Source organism: Cricetulus griseus, chromosome 2 (assembly GCF_003668045.3).
Source record: "Cricetulus griseus strain 17A/GY chromosome 2, alternate assembly CriGri-PICRH-1.0, whole genome shotgun sequence".
In the NCBI taxonomy this organism is placed as follows: Eukaryota; Metazoa; Chordata; class Mammalia; order Rodentia; family Cricetidae; genus Cricetulus; species Cricetulus griseus.
In genome coordinates, this window is record NC_048595.1 from 61,546,020 (window position 1) to 61,565,363 (window position 19,344).

Here is a 19,344-nt window from a genome sequence, read left to right on the forward strand (position 1 = left end):
GAATTTTGTGGTCGGCAGGGAGGCACTCTGTGTATCATCATTCATTTTGTCATAGAATAAACACTATTCACAAAGTACTCTTCACATAATGACAAACTACAAGCTACCCATAATCCAGAGACTTAAAAGTTGAACAGCAGAAACCGATGCGAGCAGATTCCTCACTTTTCTCCTGGCATGAGTCAACAGTACAGCTTAAAGCCAATAGTTTTCTCCAACTAGAAGCAGCTCAATGTAAATGTGTCAGAAATCAGGAGACTCAGGCTCTCATGTAGGATGCATGACCTTGAGCAAGGTCACATCTGGGCTGTTGTTGTATCTTTCACAACAAGAGTGCTCACACAGTGTTTGCTCATATAATCATGGGACTTGTAGTCACAAAAAAAGTGGGGTGAAGGCCACTCATTAATTTGCAACTTGTACAATTTTTGATTTCCTCAACCCTAAAATGAGGACAATATTATGGGATTGCTGTGAGAATTAACTTCAAATCCATGTAAAATGATGTGTCTTTCTTAGTAAGATACTAGTTCATAGCTATTCAAAATATATTGCATCCACTTGACTTCCAAAAAAAAAAAAAAAAAAATCCTATCACAGAGTATCATGGGATTAATGGACTCAGCCCTAACATACACAAGATTTTAAAGGAAATTCATGGACAATGTTTACTTTTAGTTTTTTTTTAATAGCTCTATTTCATTATTTGGATGGGACTGATTCTAGGATGCTCCTGATATTTGATGCTAAGACCTCCAAATACATGGATGCTTTAGTCTGAATATAAAGTGATATAGTATTTCTATAACCTATGTACCCCTCCTGTATAGTTTAAATTATCTGAACATTATTTATAATACCAAATGAAACACAGATACCATGCATTGGTTAAGAAAAAATTTTAAAAGTCTATACAAGTTCAGTATAGATGCAAACATCACAAGCTTAACTACAAAAGCACAAGATCTATACTGGTTAAGTCTGTGGGCATGCAAACTACAGATCCCAAGTGTTGACCCTACTGTAGTATTTTGCTCACTCACTGTTGTTTTATGTTTACTAAATTATCATTATGTGATAGCCAGGGAGAAGGAAGTAAGAAGCATGGAAGACTGTTGGCTGCTTGGAACCAGCTGACCATTTCTTAGCTATAAGGGAAGGGTGTAGAGGCAGCTATCCTCTCTCCTCAGCTGGGTGACTATAAAATTTACCATCCTAACTGGGACACTTCTAGAATTTACAATGTACATCCCTTTCAAATTTCAGGCTTACTTTTGTGATTACTGTTGTCGCCTTAAAGTTATGTCTGATGGCCTAATGAGGAACAAATTGCAAAATAAGGTTTCATCCAAACAACCAATTTAAAACTTTGTGTGTTCTTTATAGTCATGCCAAAAGTTATTTCAATTTTGAGACATAATAAATTTAATAATATATCCCAATAGAGCAGTTGTATTTTTATTGCTGGTTTGGTGTGTGTGTATGTATGTATGTATGTAGGATCCAGAAACGTTGTAAAGGGCTGATAGTAAATAGTTTAGCTTTGGGGAGCTACATGGTTTTTGTCACAGCCACATGATTCTGTCCTTTTAGAAAAAAAACCAGTGACAGACAATATGTAAAAAGGATAGGTAGGTCTGTGTTCTGATAAAATTTTGTTTTCCAAACGGCAAGGTTAGGTTTAGCTTGTTGGGCTGGAGTTTGTCATCTCTAGCTTTAAAACTATGGTTCTCAGACTTTTAGAATTCATAAGATCAGGAAAAATATTTTAAAAATCTGAAATTGGCTTATAATTTCTAACTTAGATGAATGGAGTAAGGATATTCTTTAAATAAATACATATGATATTGGAGGGGGCATATTGAGGGGCCTTGGGGAAGCTTGAGGAAAAAGGAGAGTTAGTATGATCATGTTTCATTGTATACATGTATAAAATTCTCAAAACAAAGAAGAAAAACCCTAAAAACTAACTATGAGAATTTTAAATAGTAGAAAGTAGAAAGGGTATAAACCCAGGACAATTTTAACTTTATGGGAAACCTACCACAAAGCCTTTAATTGAAAATGATTTCTTGCTTAGTGACAATTTGTCAGAAATATGCTTAGGTCCATAGACGGATGGTGTGTGTGTGTGTGTGTGGTGCTCTTGGAGAACACTGGGCTATCTCATGGTAGAGAGAGTGTGGTATTTACAACAAAAAAGCCTAAGTTTGAGGAAGACTGGAGAAGAACTAAGAAGGGAGAGATAGGAGAACTTAGGTATGCCTTTAAGCTAGTCTGGAAAAGTGTCCTTGTGTCTTGAATCACTGCCACCAACAAAAATTGCATTTGGAAGTAACTTCAGGACTCACCATCTGCCATGGTGCAGGGTACCAGGCTGGGGGACAATTGAAGCGGTTGCAGGCTTGTACTGTGTTTGGTTTGGGGTGATGACACAGCTCATCAGCCAGGATCACCACCTCGTTCATCTCTCTGGAAAGTAGGTGGGAGCAGACAACATCCCTGGTCTGCAGGCCAACCCCACAGGTGAGGCTACATGGGCTCCACTTGCCAATTTCCCACCTGAGAAGAAAGAAGATAGGAAAAATCCCAATTGAGTTTCTGTACAAACACTTCACAGGCAATTGAAACCCCTCACGGGGAGTGGGGAAGGTTCTCCAAGACATTTGGCTAGGGACTGGGCCCTCTGCTCCAAACCCAATCATTCTCTTTGTGCTTAGAGCTCATTTAGAATAAAACAAAGAAGCCCATTGAACAGCCAATGTTTATTTACAAAAATCATCAGTAAAGGTGGTAATGGTGCCTATTTTGACAGAACCTACAAACCTCATCAAAACAGGTAGGGGGGATCTAGATGAGGGGTAAGTTGTACATAAAAGATTTAGGAATCATACTTTCAATAGCGGCTAGAAAGGATAGAAAACACTTCCCTGCTTATTTCTCTAGCCTTCATTATGCACGAGGTGGAAGCATTTGTGCTTCTTATTCTTTGGCTTCAAAGTGAAAGGTCATTGGCTCCAACTTCCTTTAAACTTCCATTTTAGCACAGAAAAGTCTCTGTCTTATGTATAAATATCATCACTGCCTGGGGCTGGATAATGTAACAGAAGCAGAGGCTGCAAAACAGATCAGTCTTTTTGAAGAGAAGTAAGGAGTGAGTGGCTCATTATCTGGACAGAGAAGTCAAACACACTGATGAGCTGAGTGCTTGAATGGCTGCTTCCAAATGGCCATGCCTTGAGAAGTACATTTATGGTGAGCTAAGGACCTATAAAACCAACCCCATTGTGCTTCCCTGCCGATTGGTCCTCCAAAACTTCCAACAATAAGGACAAAGTTCAGTTGCTTGGACTCTGACTCAGAAGTGTTTTCTAATGGTCTATTTTAGGTCTTCTGCTCACAGTTGGAAACACACAGGTTCTATAAAAGGCCAGCCATGGACAGCACAATGGGACATCCTTCAGTACCTAGTGAGCTCAGAAAATTGTTTCAAAAATCTTTAGCCTTAACAATTTTCATCAGATTGTAACACTAAGTAGAAACTCTCAATTTTTCTTGCTTCTCTAACCTCCCACCCACTTCCCATTCTCCCTTTATCAACACTGTGATGAACAATAACTACAATCAACTCCTTTGCTATTTCCATTTCTCCTCCATGGCCCTCTAGTACCATCTTTTTTGGAAACTGCACCTGGGTCCTGGAATAGCTTTTGTATTTCTTCCTGTTTCAGAATGTCTTTTATTTCCATATATGTGCATTTATATCTGCTCCAGGCATGGGTCATTTTTCTCAGCTGGATCGTAGATTTTCTGCCTTTCAAGGGCTCTGTTACAGTGTCTATCACCTCAGGTAGAGTCCGTGTTGGAGTGTGGTTTATACCACTCACAAAATCCACTGGAGCTCCATCTACGTGGTTCATGGAGAAGGCTAATAAATTCCTGATACGTTGGCAGTAGGAAGGAATCTACCATTATAGATGGCATATAATATTATATCTAGTTACCCCCTTAAAGATAGTTTTCATTGATCCCCATAATTTTATAGTTGAAGGAATTTGAGAACTGACATGGCTGAAGTACTCAGGTACTCATAATTAAGTAGTGAATCCAGGATTCAAACCCACTTGGCTATACCTGACATCAAAGCCTTTGTGTCCCCTATTTGTATAATGGTGTCACCAGGAAATATCTCAAAAATCTCCTATAGGCATTCATCAAATTTTAAATGGATAGAAGGGGCAGGCTGAACACATTTCTTGATGAATTCTTGTTTTAGTGTGTAGACATCAAGTCCAAGCTTTAAAATATGTGGGTTTGAGATAAGTGTGTATATCCTTTACCACTTTTTCTTCCAAGGTGGGTTCTTGAGTGAGGGTTGGACTTAGAGGCTTGCTTCCCATGAGTGGAATGAGGCAGAAGTGAGACTGTGTGACTTTATGGGCTAGATCATCCAGGATATACTTTCTGCTTCTGCCCTGTCTGATGGCTTTCTTGTGGTGAGTGAGGTAGGATGCCACCATGCCATGAGCACAGTCTTGGGGAGAGATCCTGCAGTCGAAGAACCACAGCATCCTGCCACAACTAGCCCCCACTTGTCACTCATCTACAAGAACTGACCCAGACCCAGGCCAGCTTCAGATGACCTCAACCTCACAGGGGCTGAGCCAGGTCCACCTCTTCAGGCTGCTTCCAAATTCCTTACTCATAAGCAATAAGAGATGACAAATATTTAGTCTTGTAATCTTCTAGGTTGGGAGTGGGGAGGTGTACGCTGTTAAACAGCAAAAGATAATTATATACAAGTATCTATCCCTCCCCAATATACACGTATTCATCCAGAGAACATTCGTAGAAGTGCCATGCATAGTAGCCCAGACTGGGGAACACGTAAATGTTTATCAGATAGGTGAATAAATAAATCGTTGTAAAACAATGGCAATGAACTCTAGCCACAACATCACTGAGCCCCATAAACATGAAATGGAGGGAGTGAGGTCACAAGCCCAAAGCGTCATACTGTTTCATTTACACAAGCTCGAACCTCAAAGACTGCGCTATTACAAGTTAGGAAGGTAATTACTGTTGGTGGGTGGGAACCAGAGAGGAGTGTGTGGGCCCTCTGGATAGTGTTGCCATCTTAGTGCTGGAGCTGGCGCCACCTTCTGCAAAGGTTCACTGGATCAAGCTGCACACTTGGGATTTTGTGCAATTTTCCTGTGTATGTTCAGAAAAGGTGTCCCCCATCTCATCTTCAAGTGAGACACATAAGTATGGTCACAAAGCAAAACCCACTCTCCATATGTCTCATAAAGGAGTTGCCTCCATAGTCAGTGCTGTCCCAAGGTAAAAGCTTGTCAGGCCCAGGGCTTTGTACCCTCATTCCCTGCTCTTGCTTCACTCCTGGCAGAAACTCAGCAACTAGGTCCTTGAAGCAGAGGCATTTTGGCAGCTTTGAGGCCAGCTGAACACTGTCGGAGAAACTCTGCCTGCCCTAATAAAGTACATTATACATTCTCCAGGAAGGAGGTCAGCAGACGCTATCTGTGTAGTAAGCACTTGGCTGATTCTGGGTCAAAAATATTTTAATCAGCTTTGGCAAAAAAAAAAAAAAAAAAAAAAAGGAAGGAAGCATAGACTCGTCCCTGTTTCTCTTCTACACAGAGCTGTAATTGTGGGCTGCAGATTTGGCAGGCTGCTGATAACCCCTGAGCCTTATGCCTTTGACCATTTCCCAGAGAGGGGCTCTTCTAGTGGAAGCCAGCTGGGGGCAAGATTAGCTATGGATGACCATGTGGGGGACACTGCTAGGCCTCCCTTGGGGTGTTGGGTCCAGACTGGCATAAGCCTAGTACTGAGGAGGTCAGAGCTGTACCCTGGACATGACCCTCTTGTACCCCTTTCTTGGGTGAATTTGCTCATCTGTTCATCTCCATCTACAGTGTTATTTCTTCCACTGAGTAAATTCTCCACCCATATAGTCTCTTAAAACTTTTTTCTCTGGAGAGTCAACTACTTACAATATTATCACTAACTCAACCCAACTGTTGTCTTGAATAGAGCCTGTGGCTGTATCTAATTTGTTTCGCCAGTTGTTCTACATGGAATTACATCTCCCCAACAGATATATTGGGGTTCTAACCCCATAGTAGGTCTGAGTATGACATTCTCTGGGAAAGACTCATTGCAGATGTAATTACTTCAGATGGCTCAGAGAAGATGAAGTAGTTTCTTCTCTCACTGACATGACTGAATACCTGAATACATGACTGAATAGGAGCAAGTTAAGGGAGGGCAGGCTTATTTTGGCTTACTGTTCATGGGATACAGTTCATTTGGGTGGGGAAGACAAGCTGGAGTTCACAACACTGTGAGCTCTCAGCTGGGGGTGTCCTTTAGCTGCAGGTTTGAGGTATAGAGCTGAGACCAGACTGAGGCTGGACTATAATCCTCAAGGCACAGCTCTAGAGGCCTTATGTCTGAAAGGTTCTGTAACACCATTCAGTGGAGACTGCATGAGCCTGTGGGGAACATTCCACAGTTAACATGGGTGTGCAGCAGTTTGCTTCAGGTTAAAACCTGCTTTCTCAGAGGGAATGTTGGGAAGGGGGTGAAACAGCAGAATTTTAAGACAGGATGTTTACGGAGAGGTGAAAAACTCCATCTGCTGCAGGCAAGCTCCTTAAGACAGGAAGTAAACAACTCAAAACAGCTCCTGAAAGTCTTGGAAGCAGACAGGCTTCACTCTGCTCCTCCCTCCACAAGCATATATAAGCACTAAGAACTGCTAAGAGGTACTCTCAGACAAGCCAAGTTGCAAAGAAGACTCTCAGGCAAACCCAGATGCCAGGGAGAGAAGCAGAGACCAGCTAAACTGCTGTGTGGAAGAGGCTCAGACCAACTGAACCATACGGAAAGGCCATTCTCCAAGTTTTTTAACTGCCTACAGGCAGCACAGTGTGCTCCAGGTTTCTAACTTTTGCATGATGTCACCCATGCTGGGGTGGGCTTTGGGATGCAGCTATCTGAGTCATTTCTGCTCCTGTAAATATAACCTGTCACTCATATTTCTATAAATAACCCAAGTAAAACTCATTGACTCACTAAATTGGACTTTGATGGTGTCTGTGTTTTGGTCTGTCATCTGTTCCCTATCTGGGGTGCGTAGATGTCTGGTTACATCTCTTCAGGAAGAGTGTCTCACAACAAAGCCATTGAGCTAGAGTAGGGTGCACACTTACCCAATGTTGTTGGGTTCTATTAAGAGTGGAACCCATGACAGAATTCCATGTGATGGCAGAGGCAGAGAAGGGAATTAGGAAGCTGCAAGCAAACAGTGCCAGAAATTGCTAGCAAGGAGCTAGATGAGGTGAGAGAATCCGGACCTTCATTTACATTTGAGCTTAGCTTACAAAGGGAGGCAATACATTGCTGCTTTAAGCCTCTTTGTTGTACTTTGTTACCACAGTTCTAGGAAAACAAATCCTTGTGCCTGGAACACTGCAGGTGACCAGGAAGTGTGTGGTGACTACCACTAAGCTGCGTGGCCAGTGGGCTGGACACATCTCTGTTTCATTCACTTGCAGTGGTGCCTTTTCTTTCTTTCTTTCTTTCTTTCTTTCTTTCTTTCTTTCCTTCCTTCCTTCCTTCTTTCTTTCTTTCCTTCTTTCTTCTTTTTTGTATTTTATTTACTTATTTTATTAAATTTTCATTTATTTTACATCTTGATTGAAGTTTTCTCTCCCCTGCCTCTGATCTACCCCCGCACCATCCACTTCTCCTCCATCTCTGTTCAGAAAGGGGCAGGCCTCCCATGGAGGTCAACAAAGCTTGGCACACAGCAAATTGAGGCAGGACCAAGTTCTTGCCCCTGCATCAAGGCTGGGCAAGGCAACCCAAAATGGGGAATAGGCCCCCCAAAGCCAGCTCAAGTGCCAGGGACAGGTCCTGATTCCACTGCTTACAAACAGACCAGGCTACACAACTGTCACATGCATACAGAAGGCTTAGGTTGGTCCATACAGACTCCCTAGCTATTGGTCCAGAGTCCCTAAGCTCCCATGAAATCAGGTCAACTGTCTCTGTGGGTTCCCATCATGACATAGACCCCCCCTTCCCAGCTAGTGCAATCCCTCCTCCCTCTATTCAACAGGATTCGAAGAGCTTGGCCAGTGCTTGGCTGTGGATCCCTGAATCTGCTTCCATCACTTACTGGATGAAGATTCTATTCTATGATGACAGTTAGGGTAGTCACACATCTGATTACAGGAGAAGGCCAATTCAGGCACCCTCTTCACTATTGCTAGGAGTCTTAGCTGGGGTCATCCTTGTGGATTCCTGTGCCCTTTCAACAGCCCAATTCCACTGTCAGCTGCAAAGTTGGTGCCACACATTTCTTCAGTGTGTTATAAACTCTTGGTGACAAAACTGGGCCTAAATTGATAACCCTTTGATGAACTTAATTCTGTTTCATGTAAACATTTCTATGGTTTATTGTAGTGCTTTGTCCTACTTGAGTGGTGGGTATGGTTACCCTCTCTTCCTCCTGCAAAATACTGGGAGTGCTGTGCAATGTGTGTTTTAGCCATTCTAGTACAAAACATTCTGAATTCTGAAACTCCTCTTAGCCAGTGATTTTGGCTGGAGGACCCTGGTGCTGAGGCTGGTAGCTCTGCTTTCTTTCAGCTTATAGGCTTTAGGTATTTAGCTCATGGTTGGGACCTTGGCCAACATGCCAGAAAGACTCTGGTTTCTCAGAGTTCTTTTTTCTCTGCTTCTTTCCCTTGAGCCTGTGGTCCTCCACATTACTATCCTTTTTGTTAAAACCTGCTTGTAGGAAAGGCTCTGCCAATGGAAATACTGTAGTGGATTCTCCACACCTGCCGAGCTCCAGAGCAATTGAGTCCTAACAAAGGACAGGCAGCAGGCAGAGAGCTACCCTCCATCTCAGTAACTGGAGTTGTCTGTCTTCTTTCCCACTGCCAGCATGATATGTGCCTAGGGGGACCTGCCACTGAAACTCCACATTACATACCAGACTGGCCCTGTCACCCTACTAAGATCTCGTCAGCTCTAGGTCTTGGGATGGTCAAAACACCTTTAACCATAAACCATAAGCCATAACATGATAGCAGTCTAATTCATCTCTCATGTGATCACAATAACATCAGTCACTAACATTTGCATAGCCCTATCATAAGCCAAATGCTTTAAATGCGCCATTTCTTTGACCACCTTCACAGCCCTATGAGATAGGCATGGTTATTGTCTACATGATAACAGAAGCCCAGGCCCATAGAAGCTGAGTTCTGCATATGGGTTCTGCATATGGATGTCAATGCCACCTGTATCACTTCTAAGGTACTATGACTTGGACCCAGACCACGGAAAATGGAGCTGCTCTTCATTATAGGTCAGCACAGTGGATTTGCAATTCTCAGCTCTGCTTCATCTGGGTTTCTTTCATTGAGGCTCCAGTAGGACCCAAGGGGTGAGCTGATATATGTGCTTCTGTATATGAACCTATGGAGAAGAGACTTGACACTTCCCATTTTACAGAGTGAGCCAACCAAGGCTCTGAGGCATTAAGCCATCTGTCCAAAGTTACACAGTTACTAAACAAGAGAGTCAGGATTTAAACTCAGGCAGCCTGGCTCCCGCATACCTCACTATTAAACCACCCTGTCTCCAAAGGCAGGATAATGAACACAGTAGAACAAAGCATCATTGAGTGGCCAAGGCCAGGATCCCTTGTGCTAGAAGTTTAAGGAAATGATAAATGGCAGCATGACAGCACTATTTCTTAGTAATACAAACAAACACACTGGCACCACCCAGGTCCTGCACACACTTGCAGTTGGCATTCCAGTGAAGTGGCCATTGGCAGTTGAAAGGGCAAAGGTAGAGCATAGTCTCCCGGAGAGACTCACTTGGCTTTTGCAAATGTGGCCTTTGGAACTAAGTGGGACATTGAAGTCCATGGCAACTGACTTATTAGCAGCTTTGTTTGCATTAGCTATTAAGCAAAAAGACTTTTTGCATTCCATTGGACAGGGCTCCTTGTGAGAGTTGCCAAATCTTCTCTCCTACTCTTTTCTGAGAAGGTGATGCCCTGAGCCTCCTAGCATCTCAGAGTATAAAGGCACACAGATTCCCCCTGCTTTTACTTATTACATCATAAGAAGCCTCTCTTACCTTAAACTTTATGAAAAAGTAGGCTTGAAGTTTTACCTAATAATTTAAAATGTAGTTTTTGTTTGCAGGATAAATATCACTGTAAATTTTAGGATTTTGTTAGAAGTAGTCTTCAAAATTATGTACAACCCTCTAATATGACATCTCTACCCACTATTTATATCATCAGTTTTTTTTTTAAAGTAAAGTTCTTCAAAAATCTCTGTTTTCCTTAGAATACATCTGTGATCAGGAAGCAGATAGTAAATGGGACACCATGGAGTGTGGCCAATGCTAAAAAGATTAATCAGGCAATGTCCAGGACCCATCTCTTCTATAGTTTCTTAGATGATTATTAGTGGCTCCAAATTTATCTTTATATCTTCCAGTACCCAATCTATCACCCCAAGTTTCCATAATCTCAGACTCCTCTACCCATCACCTTTAATTTCCACAATGTCAGACTTCTCAATCCACTGCTCCCAGATCCCACAATGTCAGTTTTCTCTATCCATTACCCCCAGGTCCCACAGTGTCAGATATCTCTATCCATCATCCCTAGCTCCCACAACGTCAGTCTCCTTTACCTATCACCCCCCACTTCTACAATGTCAGTCTCAATGTAAGTATGGTCAAGCTTGTCCTCTGATTCAAAATTTCCTTTGGGAAGAGGCACCCTACAGAGAGGGAGAAAATATTTACCAGCTATTTATCTGTCAAGAAATTAATATTCAAAATATGTAAAGAATTAAAAATTGTCAAACCCCCAAAGAACTATTAATCTAAGCAATATATGAGTGAATCAGTAGACAAAGAAGCAAAAATGAGCCCCCCCATACACATAAATATTCAACATTCTTAGCCATGTGTGGAAGTGCAAACCAAAACTGCTGGATTCAGATGGTCTGAAATTTCTTTCTTGGGCACAAACCCTGAGCCAGATGTGACTCTATGACTGTGGAAAACTTCAGGCACAAGATAAAGCCTAGAAGGAATGTCTTCTGATACAAAGCAAGGCCACAAGAGCAGAGAAGTGTTAAAGGAAGAACTCAGATAAGGGGGACAAAGATACTGTCTGCTGAGGTTCTGTTGGCAATTAGATTTCTAACACTAAGCTAAACAATATATAAACATCAGTGGGAAAATAAAAACTGTTCACTCTTAAAAAGAACCTAGAGACTTGTGTCTCTGTCTATTGTTACCTTCCTTTCCAGGTTCCTGCGATGTCCATAGCCGGATGCAGAAGACAAAACCAAAATAAAACAAAACAAAATAACAACAACAATAAACAAAAGAAGAAAACCTATAATGGGATTCCATCTCACTCAAGTCAGAATAGCTATCTTGAAGAAAACAACAACAACAACAACAAAAACCCCAAAAGACACTGGTCAGGAAGTAGGAGATAAGTTGTTATTGGTGGTGAGTACACTGCTGATGGCAATGGAAATTAGCGCAGTGTTGTGAAATAATCTTTTCATACACTGTGAAGATGTGTTGCTCTCATTGGTTTAATAAAGAGCTAAATGGCCAATAGCTAGGCAGGAAGAGGTTAGGTGGCAGAGAGAGAACACTGTGGTGAAGAAGGACAGAGCCACCAGGAGTTGCAGGGAGAAGAAAGATAAATATGCTGTTTTAAAGAAAGGTACTGAGCTATGTGGTAGAATGTGTAAGTTGTAAGAGCTAGTTAGTAAGAAGCCTAAGCTATTAGTTGAGCATTTATAATAATAAGTGTCTGTGTGGTTATTTGGAAGCTGGCTGGTGGGATAGAAAACTATGCCTACAGTTCAGCCATTATTGAGTTTCTTCAAAATGCAAGTCATAATCCAACTATATTATTCCTGGGCATGTAGACCTACCTGAAGGAATCAAAATCAGTGTGCAATAGACAGTTGCACACTCATATTTTTACAGCACAATTACCAATAGCCAAGTTGGGAAATCAGCCTAGGTTCCCATCAACAGATGGATGGGTAAGGAAAATGGAGAATTAGTCAGCTATAAAGAAGAGTATTGTGATGTCATATTCAGAAAAATGGATGGGATTAGAGATAATCATGTAAAGCAAAATAAACCATATTCAGAAAGACAGCTATGTTTTCTCTTATATAAAGGATCTAGACTTAAAAAATAGTAAGACATAAAGGCAGAATGGTGATTATTTGCATAGAGGAAGGAAACAGGTAGACAACAGGACAAGAGAGAGGATTGTGCAGGGTTATAATATGACCAAAGTGCATGATATACACGTTTGAAAAAGTCATAATGAAACATGAGAACAAATGTGCCATCAGCATATGCTAATGGAAATATCTGAAAAGCAAAACATCAATGTAGAATGGGAATAATTTGGGAGGAGAACGGCGACAACGAGGAAGGAAGAAGGGATCAAGAGAAGGTACAGGTTGTGGTAAATGTGCTCAAAGTACTTTGTATATGTGAATGAAAATAGCATAATGAAAGTCACTATTTGGCATAGTTAGTATGCTAATAAAAGATACCTCCTTTTGGAGTCAGAGCTGAGCTGTCAGTGTGGAAAGCAACTAGTATGGCTGGGGCTTAACTTTGGTAGAGGGTGGGGACACCCCAGCCTGCTGCTGAGCATTCGGAGTGACACTTCCTCTCCCAGCCCCCTTCTTCCCCTTTGTTTAAGGGATGCACTTTAGCATTGGTAGGGAGTGGCTCATTGGCATGTCACACAGTTCACCACTGGGCTAGGGTGGCTGGAAGTCAAACGTTGAGAAAACTGAACAAATAAACACAAATGACTGCAAAGTATTGTGAGCCAGGTTTCTTACTGTCTGTGAGGGCAGTTGCAAATATGTGAAGGGGCAAAACTGAAACAGTCCTTGAAGAACTGGGCTGGGTTCAAAAGCAGTGTGAACTTATGCAGTGTGTGTGTGTGTGTGTGTGTGTGTGTGTGTGTGTGTGTGTGCCCCATGGATCTTCCTGTCTCTACCTGTCCAGGGCTTGGATCACAAAGAGCATGCTGCCACACTTGGCTTTTTATGTGGGTGCTGGGGATCCAGCTTCAGGTCCTTATGCTTGCCAGGGCAGGCACCTTATCAATAGGTCCCTACCTCTAGCCCACAACTCATTGCTAGTAATAAATAGACACAATGGTCAAGTGCAAACACATGTATATGCACATAACACTGTCTAGCTGTTTTCACTAACAGCCCTAGACATGATGACATCCTAGAGGCATCAAAGAATCTGGGTGTCTAGACCTCAGGATCTCTTTAATAGGGACTCCCATTCTGTTCTCTAACAAAAACAACCCAACTCTCCTACAGAAATTTGGGAAAATAAATTGTGAGGTTGGAACATCTTGTTACACCAGAAAACTGGGAAGTATTTCGGAGTGATGGGGTTTATGTAAATGGGACACAAAAGCTGGCTAGAACAGGTCCCACTGGCCATGACTGGGACAATTTGATAATAATGGATGTTAGTCCTTTGAGTAAAACAGAAGCAAATAAGATGAGAAACCTGTACCAGAGTAGAATGGCTATTGACAATGTAGAAGGAATGACAGAGTTTATTGAGCCACCATCTAGCAACCATGATAATACCAGTTGAGTAGGTAAGAACTGTTCATAAATAGTAAAGCTGGCATCCAAATGGCTGATGAGCACAAGGAGCTTTGTTAAGTATCCTCTGAGGGTACCCCAAGATTGTATGCTGGGGACTTAATCCCCAGTGTGGCCATATTGAGAGGTGGGGTCATTTGGGAGGTGTTGGTGTCACAGGATCTCTGTCTTCATGAACAGACAAATGCCTATTTGAAAGGCCTTGAAAGTGGAAATTTATTCCTTTATTTACTCTCCAGACTCCTTCTGTACAAGGACACAGCATTCCCTGAGTGTGTTCAAGGCGTTCTCTTTAGACAGCAACCCTCCCGAAAAAGCCAGTGTCCTGATCCTAGACTTTCACCCATCCAGAAGGGTGATGAATTTTCCATCTTTATAAATAACCCAGGGTGGTATTCTGTTATATCAGCACAAGCAGACTAAAACATTTCCCATGAAATATTTGTTACTTACTATTAATAAATACAACAGTTTTTTTTTTAAACCTGAAGCTTTGCTAAAAAATTGCAAGTTATAAAAACCATCAGTTTGGCTTCATGTCCCCCACAGTTCAAGCTTCAAGTCCTTGGCTAGCCTCTGAAGTGCCTTTCTGTGTTAGGCTCAGGAATCTTTACTCCAGCATCTACTGACAAACCGTAGTAAAGTCCAGGCTCTCAGGTCGCCTCCTAACCTCTCCCTTTGGTCTGATATCTGTTGCTGCTGGGCAGGGGTGGGTCCTTCTTTCTCAGTGTCCCATTGTCTCTTTTCCATAGTGGTGTTAGCTTCTTTTTTTGGTTTCACATACATTATACCATTGTTATTTGTTTCTTGGATTCCTTTCCTAGATTGTGCACTAGGGCCACCAGGACCCTTATTGCATTCCCAGCATCTTTCGGAACTAGTATAGTACCTGTTGCTTAGGGAGGCCTGTGTCACCTTGGCCTTGGGTTCTGGGATCAGATTATTCACAGATGGCTTGTGTTCTGTTACTTGTTAGAAAATCTTGGGAAAGTTATTTAGCAACTCTCAACTGAGAAGTAAGCAGGTTGGTGTTAGCATCTTTGTGTGTGTGTGTGTGTGTGTGTGTGTGTGTGTGTGTGTGTGTACATGTGTGGAGGCCAGAAGACAACTTCAGGTGTCATTTACCTTTTTTTTTTTTTTTGAGGGGGTAGGGTCTTTACCTGGAACTTGCCAAGTAGGTCGTAGCCTCGAAGATCTGCCTGTCTCTGCCTCCTCTGCACTGGGATTAGAACTATGTAGCACCATGCCAGACTCGTTTTTTTATGGGTTCTGAGGATTGTACACAGGTCCTCATGCTTAAAAGGCCAGGACTTCACCAGCTGAGATATCTCTTCAGTCTAGCCTCTTCACTTTGTGGATAAGCAAACTCAGAGAAGTAAGCAGTTCCTTCAGAGTTGGGAATTGACCTCATGCTACCCCTCCCATCCTGCTCTGTCCTGAAGGACCAGCAGAGTGAATCATTGAGGATTACAAAAAGACAGACAAAGAAGAGAGGGGAAGCTATTACACCCAGCAACATCAGATGGATATCTCCCACAACCAGTGCACTTTAGAAAACCCCCAATGGGGCCTAGAAGAAACACAAAAGATCAAAGGAGGTGGCAGACATTAGAGAGTAAAAACATGCTGGAAGGCCAAAAATTAACCCAAAGCATATATGATAAACAGTACCAGGAAAACCAGGGCTCACTATAAAACTGTAATTGCTGTAGCTCAGGAACCAGGAGATAGAGCCGTGCTTCTCTTGGAAGTCAGCTTGCTTGGCATGAGGTTTTGGCTCCATAAAAACAGTTATAGCCAAGATTACCAAACACCTGAGGTGGCAAAACACTGACTTACCTAGGAGAACTGTGTGGCCAACATGAATGCTTTCATCATGCCAATTGCCTCACCATTTTAACCATTTCTCAAAACAAAATAAACAAATGGAGGTGATGAGCATTACAAATGATACTTGTTAAGCTTTGTTTGATATTATTAAGGAAGTGTTTATTTCAATTTTATGTTTATGTGTATATGCCTGAGTGTATGCATGTATATCACATGCATTCAGGAGTCCATGGAGGTCAGATGAGAGTTCAGGTTTCTGAGAACTGGACTTAGACTGTTGTGACCTGGCATGTGGGTCCTGGGTTCTTGGCAAGAGCATAAGTGCCCTTAACCACTGAAGCATCTCTCCAGCCCCTATGATTGATATTTTTTTAAGGAACTGAATCGCTCTTGAGAATAAGTCATGCTTATGGCAAGACATCTCATTAGTTGCATGCATGCTATTTACCTCTAATATATCTCTTTCATAGAGTGGACCAAAAGGCAGAATAGCACAAAGACCAGTGACAAATATCAGTGCAAGATATTAGTGTCTTCTCTCATCTCCACACTCTTCTATAATGATATCTACTGTCCCAACACCCATATGCCTGTTCACCTACATACAGTTTGATTAATTAGAACATCTAATCTCTGGTTCCCAATATCTGATCATGCTGTTTTATAGGTGATGGTATGTTAAAATGAGATAGAAAATGTATTTACCCACAAGAGAAATGAGATCTTGTCATTTGAGGCCAATGGATGGGCTTACAGGATATTAGGTTAGGTGAAGCAATTCAAGCACAGAAAGGTAAATACTGAATGTTCTTACCTACATGCAGAAGCAATATAAACTGACCTCATGCAAAGAGAATGTAGTGAAGTGCTTACCAGAGGTGATAAGGGTTTAGGAAAAGAGAGACGCAGAGAGGAGGATGATTAGTGGACAGATAGTACAGTGGACAGTAGGACAAACTCCTAAAGTATAGTGCAGCAGATTACTGCAACCCATAGCAATTAACTGAGTATCAGAATACCAGTACAGAGGATTTCTGAATGCTCTCAACATGAAGAAGTGATAACTGAAGTGATGTATGATGTCACTCCATACATTCAGCCTGATCTGGTACACTGTGCCTATGATAGAAACTTATATTGCACCTCACAAATATCGTCAATTATTAAGTGCCAATTAGAAATAACAATTAGAATTCCTACTAGCTGTTGAAACTCAGATATGAGTTTCCCAAGAGCTTAGTGGTGTAGACGTAAAATTCCTTGGATTCTTAGGAGTTTGATATTTTAGTTGGCTTGTCTGGAATTCTAGTTGGAAATTTCTGATTCCAGGTTTTCAGAGGTGCTTTACTATGGTCAAAGTCACAGAATGCATTTCTGGAATCATTGACATACTGCTATTTATTGTTTTACCCAAACATATTTTTGGTTTTTATCCCATTTTTTTTTTTCATTTCATCTTACATGACTAGTGTTTGTACACTAAAGTCCCATGGTGGAGCCTCTTGTTTTTCTAGAGTGATCTCCTTCAAATAAAGCAAGCTTCTGCTGGGTGCAGTACTTCTGCACACTCCTCTGCTTTTTCACCTTTAAACATTTATCTCTAAAATTCACTGCCTAAAGCATTTCCCTGTTCCTACCTAAAGGTCTGATTCAATCCCTCCCCTTATCAAACTTATTTACATTTCGGTTCTAAAGTAAGACCACCTTATTATCCCATTTGTTTATTTTTCCCTACTTATTCCAACTAGAGCACAAGCTCTTAAGGGTTAGGACACATTGTTTTAGAGTTAAGGAAATGATTAGATAGCCATCATGTCAGGCCAGACATCTCTACATACACAGTGATTTGCAGGTGGTATTTCTCATGGACATGCTACAAACCTAAATACTGTATTTCTCTCATGGATTGAATTGTGGCCTCTATGTATATGGGCTGTTAGCTTTTAATGGGTTCCAATAGGACTATGGAATAGAATGGCAAGGCGCTTCACATAGGCCTTTCCCCCTGATTGAAAAGCATATAAAACCATTTGAAGCCTGGCTGTAATTTTCCTTGGAGACACCTTGCTATTTCTGTTCACGGCTGGTGGGAGTGCCAACACCTACAGCCACTTTGGAAATCAGTATGGTGATTCCTCAGGAATATGGGAATCAGTCTACCACAAGATACAGCAATTCCACTCTTAGGCATATACCCCAAAGAAGCACATTCATAGAACAAGGACATCTGTTCAACAATGTTCATAGCAGCATTATTTATAACAGCCAGAACCTGGAAGCATCTCAGATGCCCTCAACTGAAGAATGGATAGAGAAAATGTGGTACACTTACACAATGGAGTACTACTCAGTGGAAAAAAAAAAAACAATGAAATCTTGAAATTTCAGGCAAATGGATGGAACTAGACAAAACCATTCTGAGCTAGGTAACCCAGTCACAAAAGACAAACAGGGTATGTACTCATTTATATATGGATTTTAGACATAGAGCAAAGGATTACCAGCCTACAATACACACTGCCAGAGAAGATAGTAAACAAGGATGACCCTAAGTGAGACATGCACAGTCCCCTGGAGAAGGGGAAAGGGACAAGATCTCCTGAGCAAATTGGGAGCATGGGGGGGATGGGAGAGGGAACTAGGAGAATGACAAGGGGAGAAGAAGAAGGGTGAGGAGAACATGAGGGAGCAGGAAGGTTGAGTCGAGGGAAGAATAGAGGAGAGCAAGATAAAAGATACCATAATAGAGGGAGACATCATAGGTTTAAAGAGAAATCAGGTACTAGGGAAATGTCTGGAGATCTACAAAGGTGACACCAACTAACAATTTAAGCAGCAGAGGAGAGGCTACCTTAAATGCCCTCTTTTGATAATGAGATTGATGACAAGCTTATATGCCATCCTATAGCCTTCATCCAGCAGCTGGTGGAAGTAGAAGCAGACACCCACAGCTAAACACTGAACTGATCTGGAATCCAGTTGCAGAGAAGAATGTGATGAGCAAAGGGGTCAAGACCAGGCTGGTGAAACCCACAGAAACAGCTGACCTGAACAAGAGGTAACTCTTGGTCCCCAGACTGATAGCTGGGAAACTAGCATGGGACTGATCCAGACCCCATGAACATGGGTGTCAGTGAGGAGACCTCGGAAATCTATGGGGCCTCTTGTAGTAGATCAGTACTTATACCTAGCATAGGAATGGACTTTGGGAGCCCATTCCACATAGAGAGATACTCCCTGAGTCTAGACAAAGGGGGTGGGCCTAGGCCCTATCCTAAAGGATATGACAGACTCTGAAGACTCCCAATGGAAGGCCTCACCATCCCTGGGAGCAGAAAGGGTATGGGATAGGTAGATTGTTAGTTGTGTGTGTGTGGGGGGGGAGGAGGGGAGAGAGAGGGAACTGGGATTGACATGTAAAACAATCTAGTTTCTAATTCAAGTAAAAAACGGAAAAAGAAATTTGATAAGTGAGGGCCCAGAAGCAGTCAGATATTCACATAGGGGGCAATTAATGCAATCAGAGATCGAATGCACACATACTACACATACACAGACATACATACACATGCAGACATTGACAGACACACATAAGACATAAACATATACTTGGATGTTAGACACAGATTCATATACTCAGAGACATGCACACAAAGACACACACACACACTCACACACACACACACACACAGGAACATACACACACAGACATATGCATGCATTGATGTTATCTTTGGACACAGACACATCT

At 41.9% G+C, this 19,344-nt stretch overlaps 1 protein-coding gene across 1 annotated transcript in view; it reads right to left on the reverse strand.

The window, feature by feature from the left end:
• Nucleotides 1–19,344, reverse strand: part of Adamtsl1 (ADAMTS like 1) — a gene marked incomplete at its 5' end in the record, with an annotated part of 351,236 nt that overhangs the window by 109,772 nt on the left and 222,120 nt on the right. The window contains one exon of the mRNA XM_035438677.1: nt 2,352–2,562. Within this exon, the coding sequence (XP_035294568.1) occupies nt 2,352–2,562 (211 nt within the window). The remainder of the gene's footprint in view (nt 1–2,351; nt 2,563–19,344) is intronic.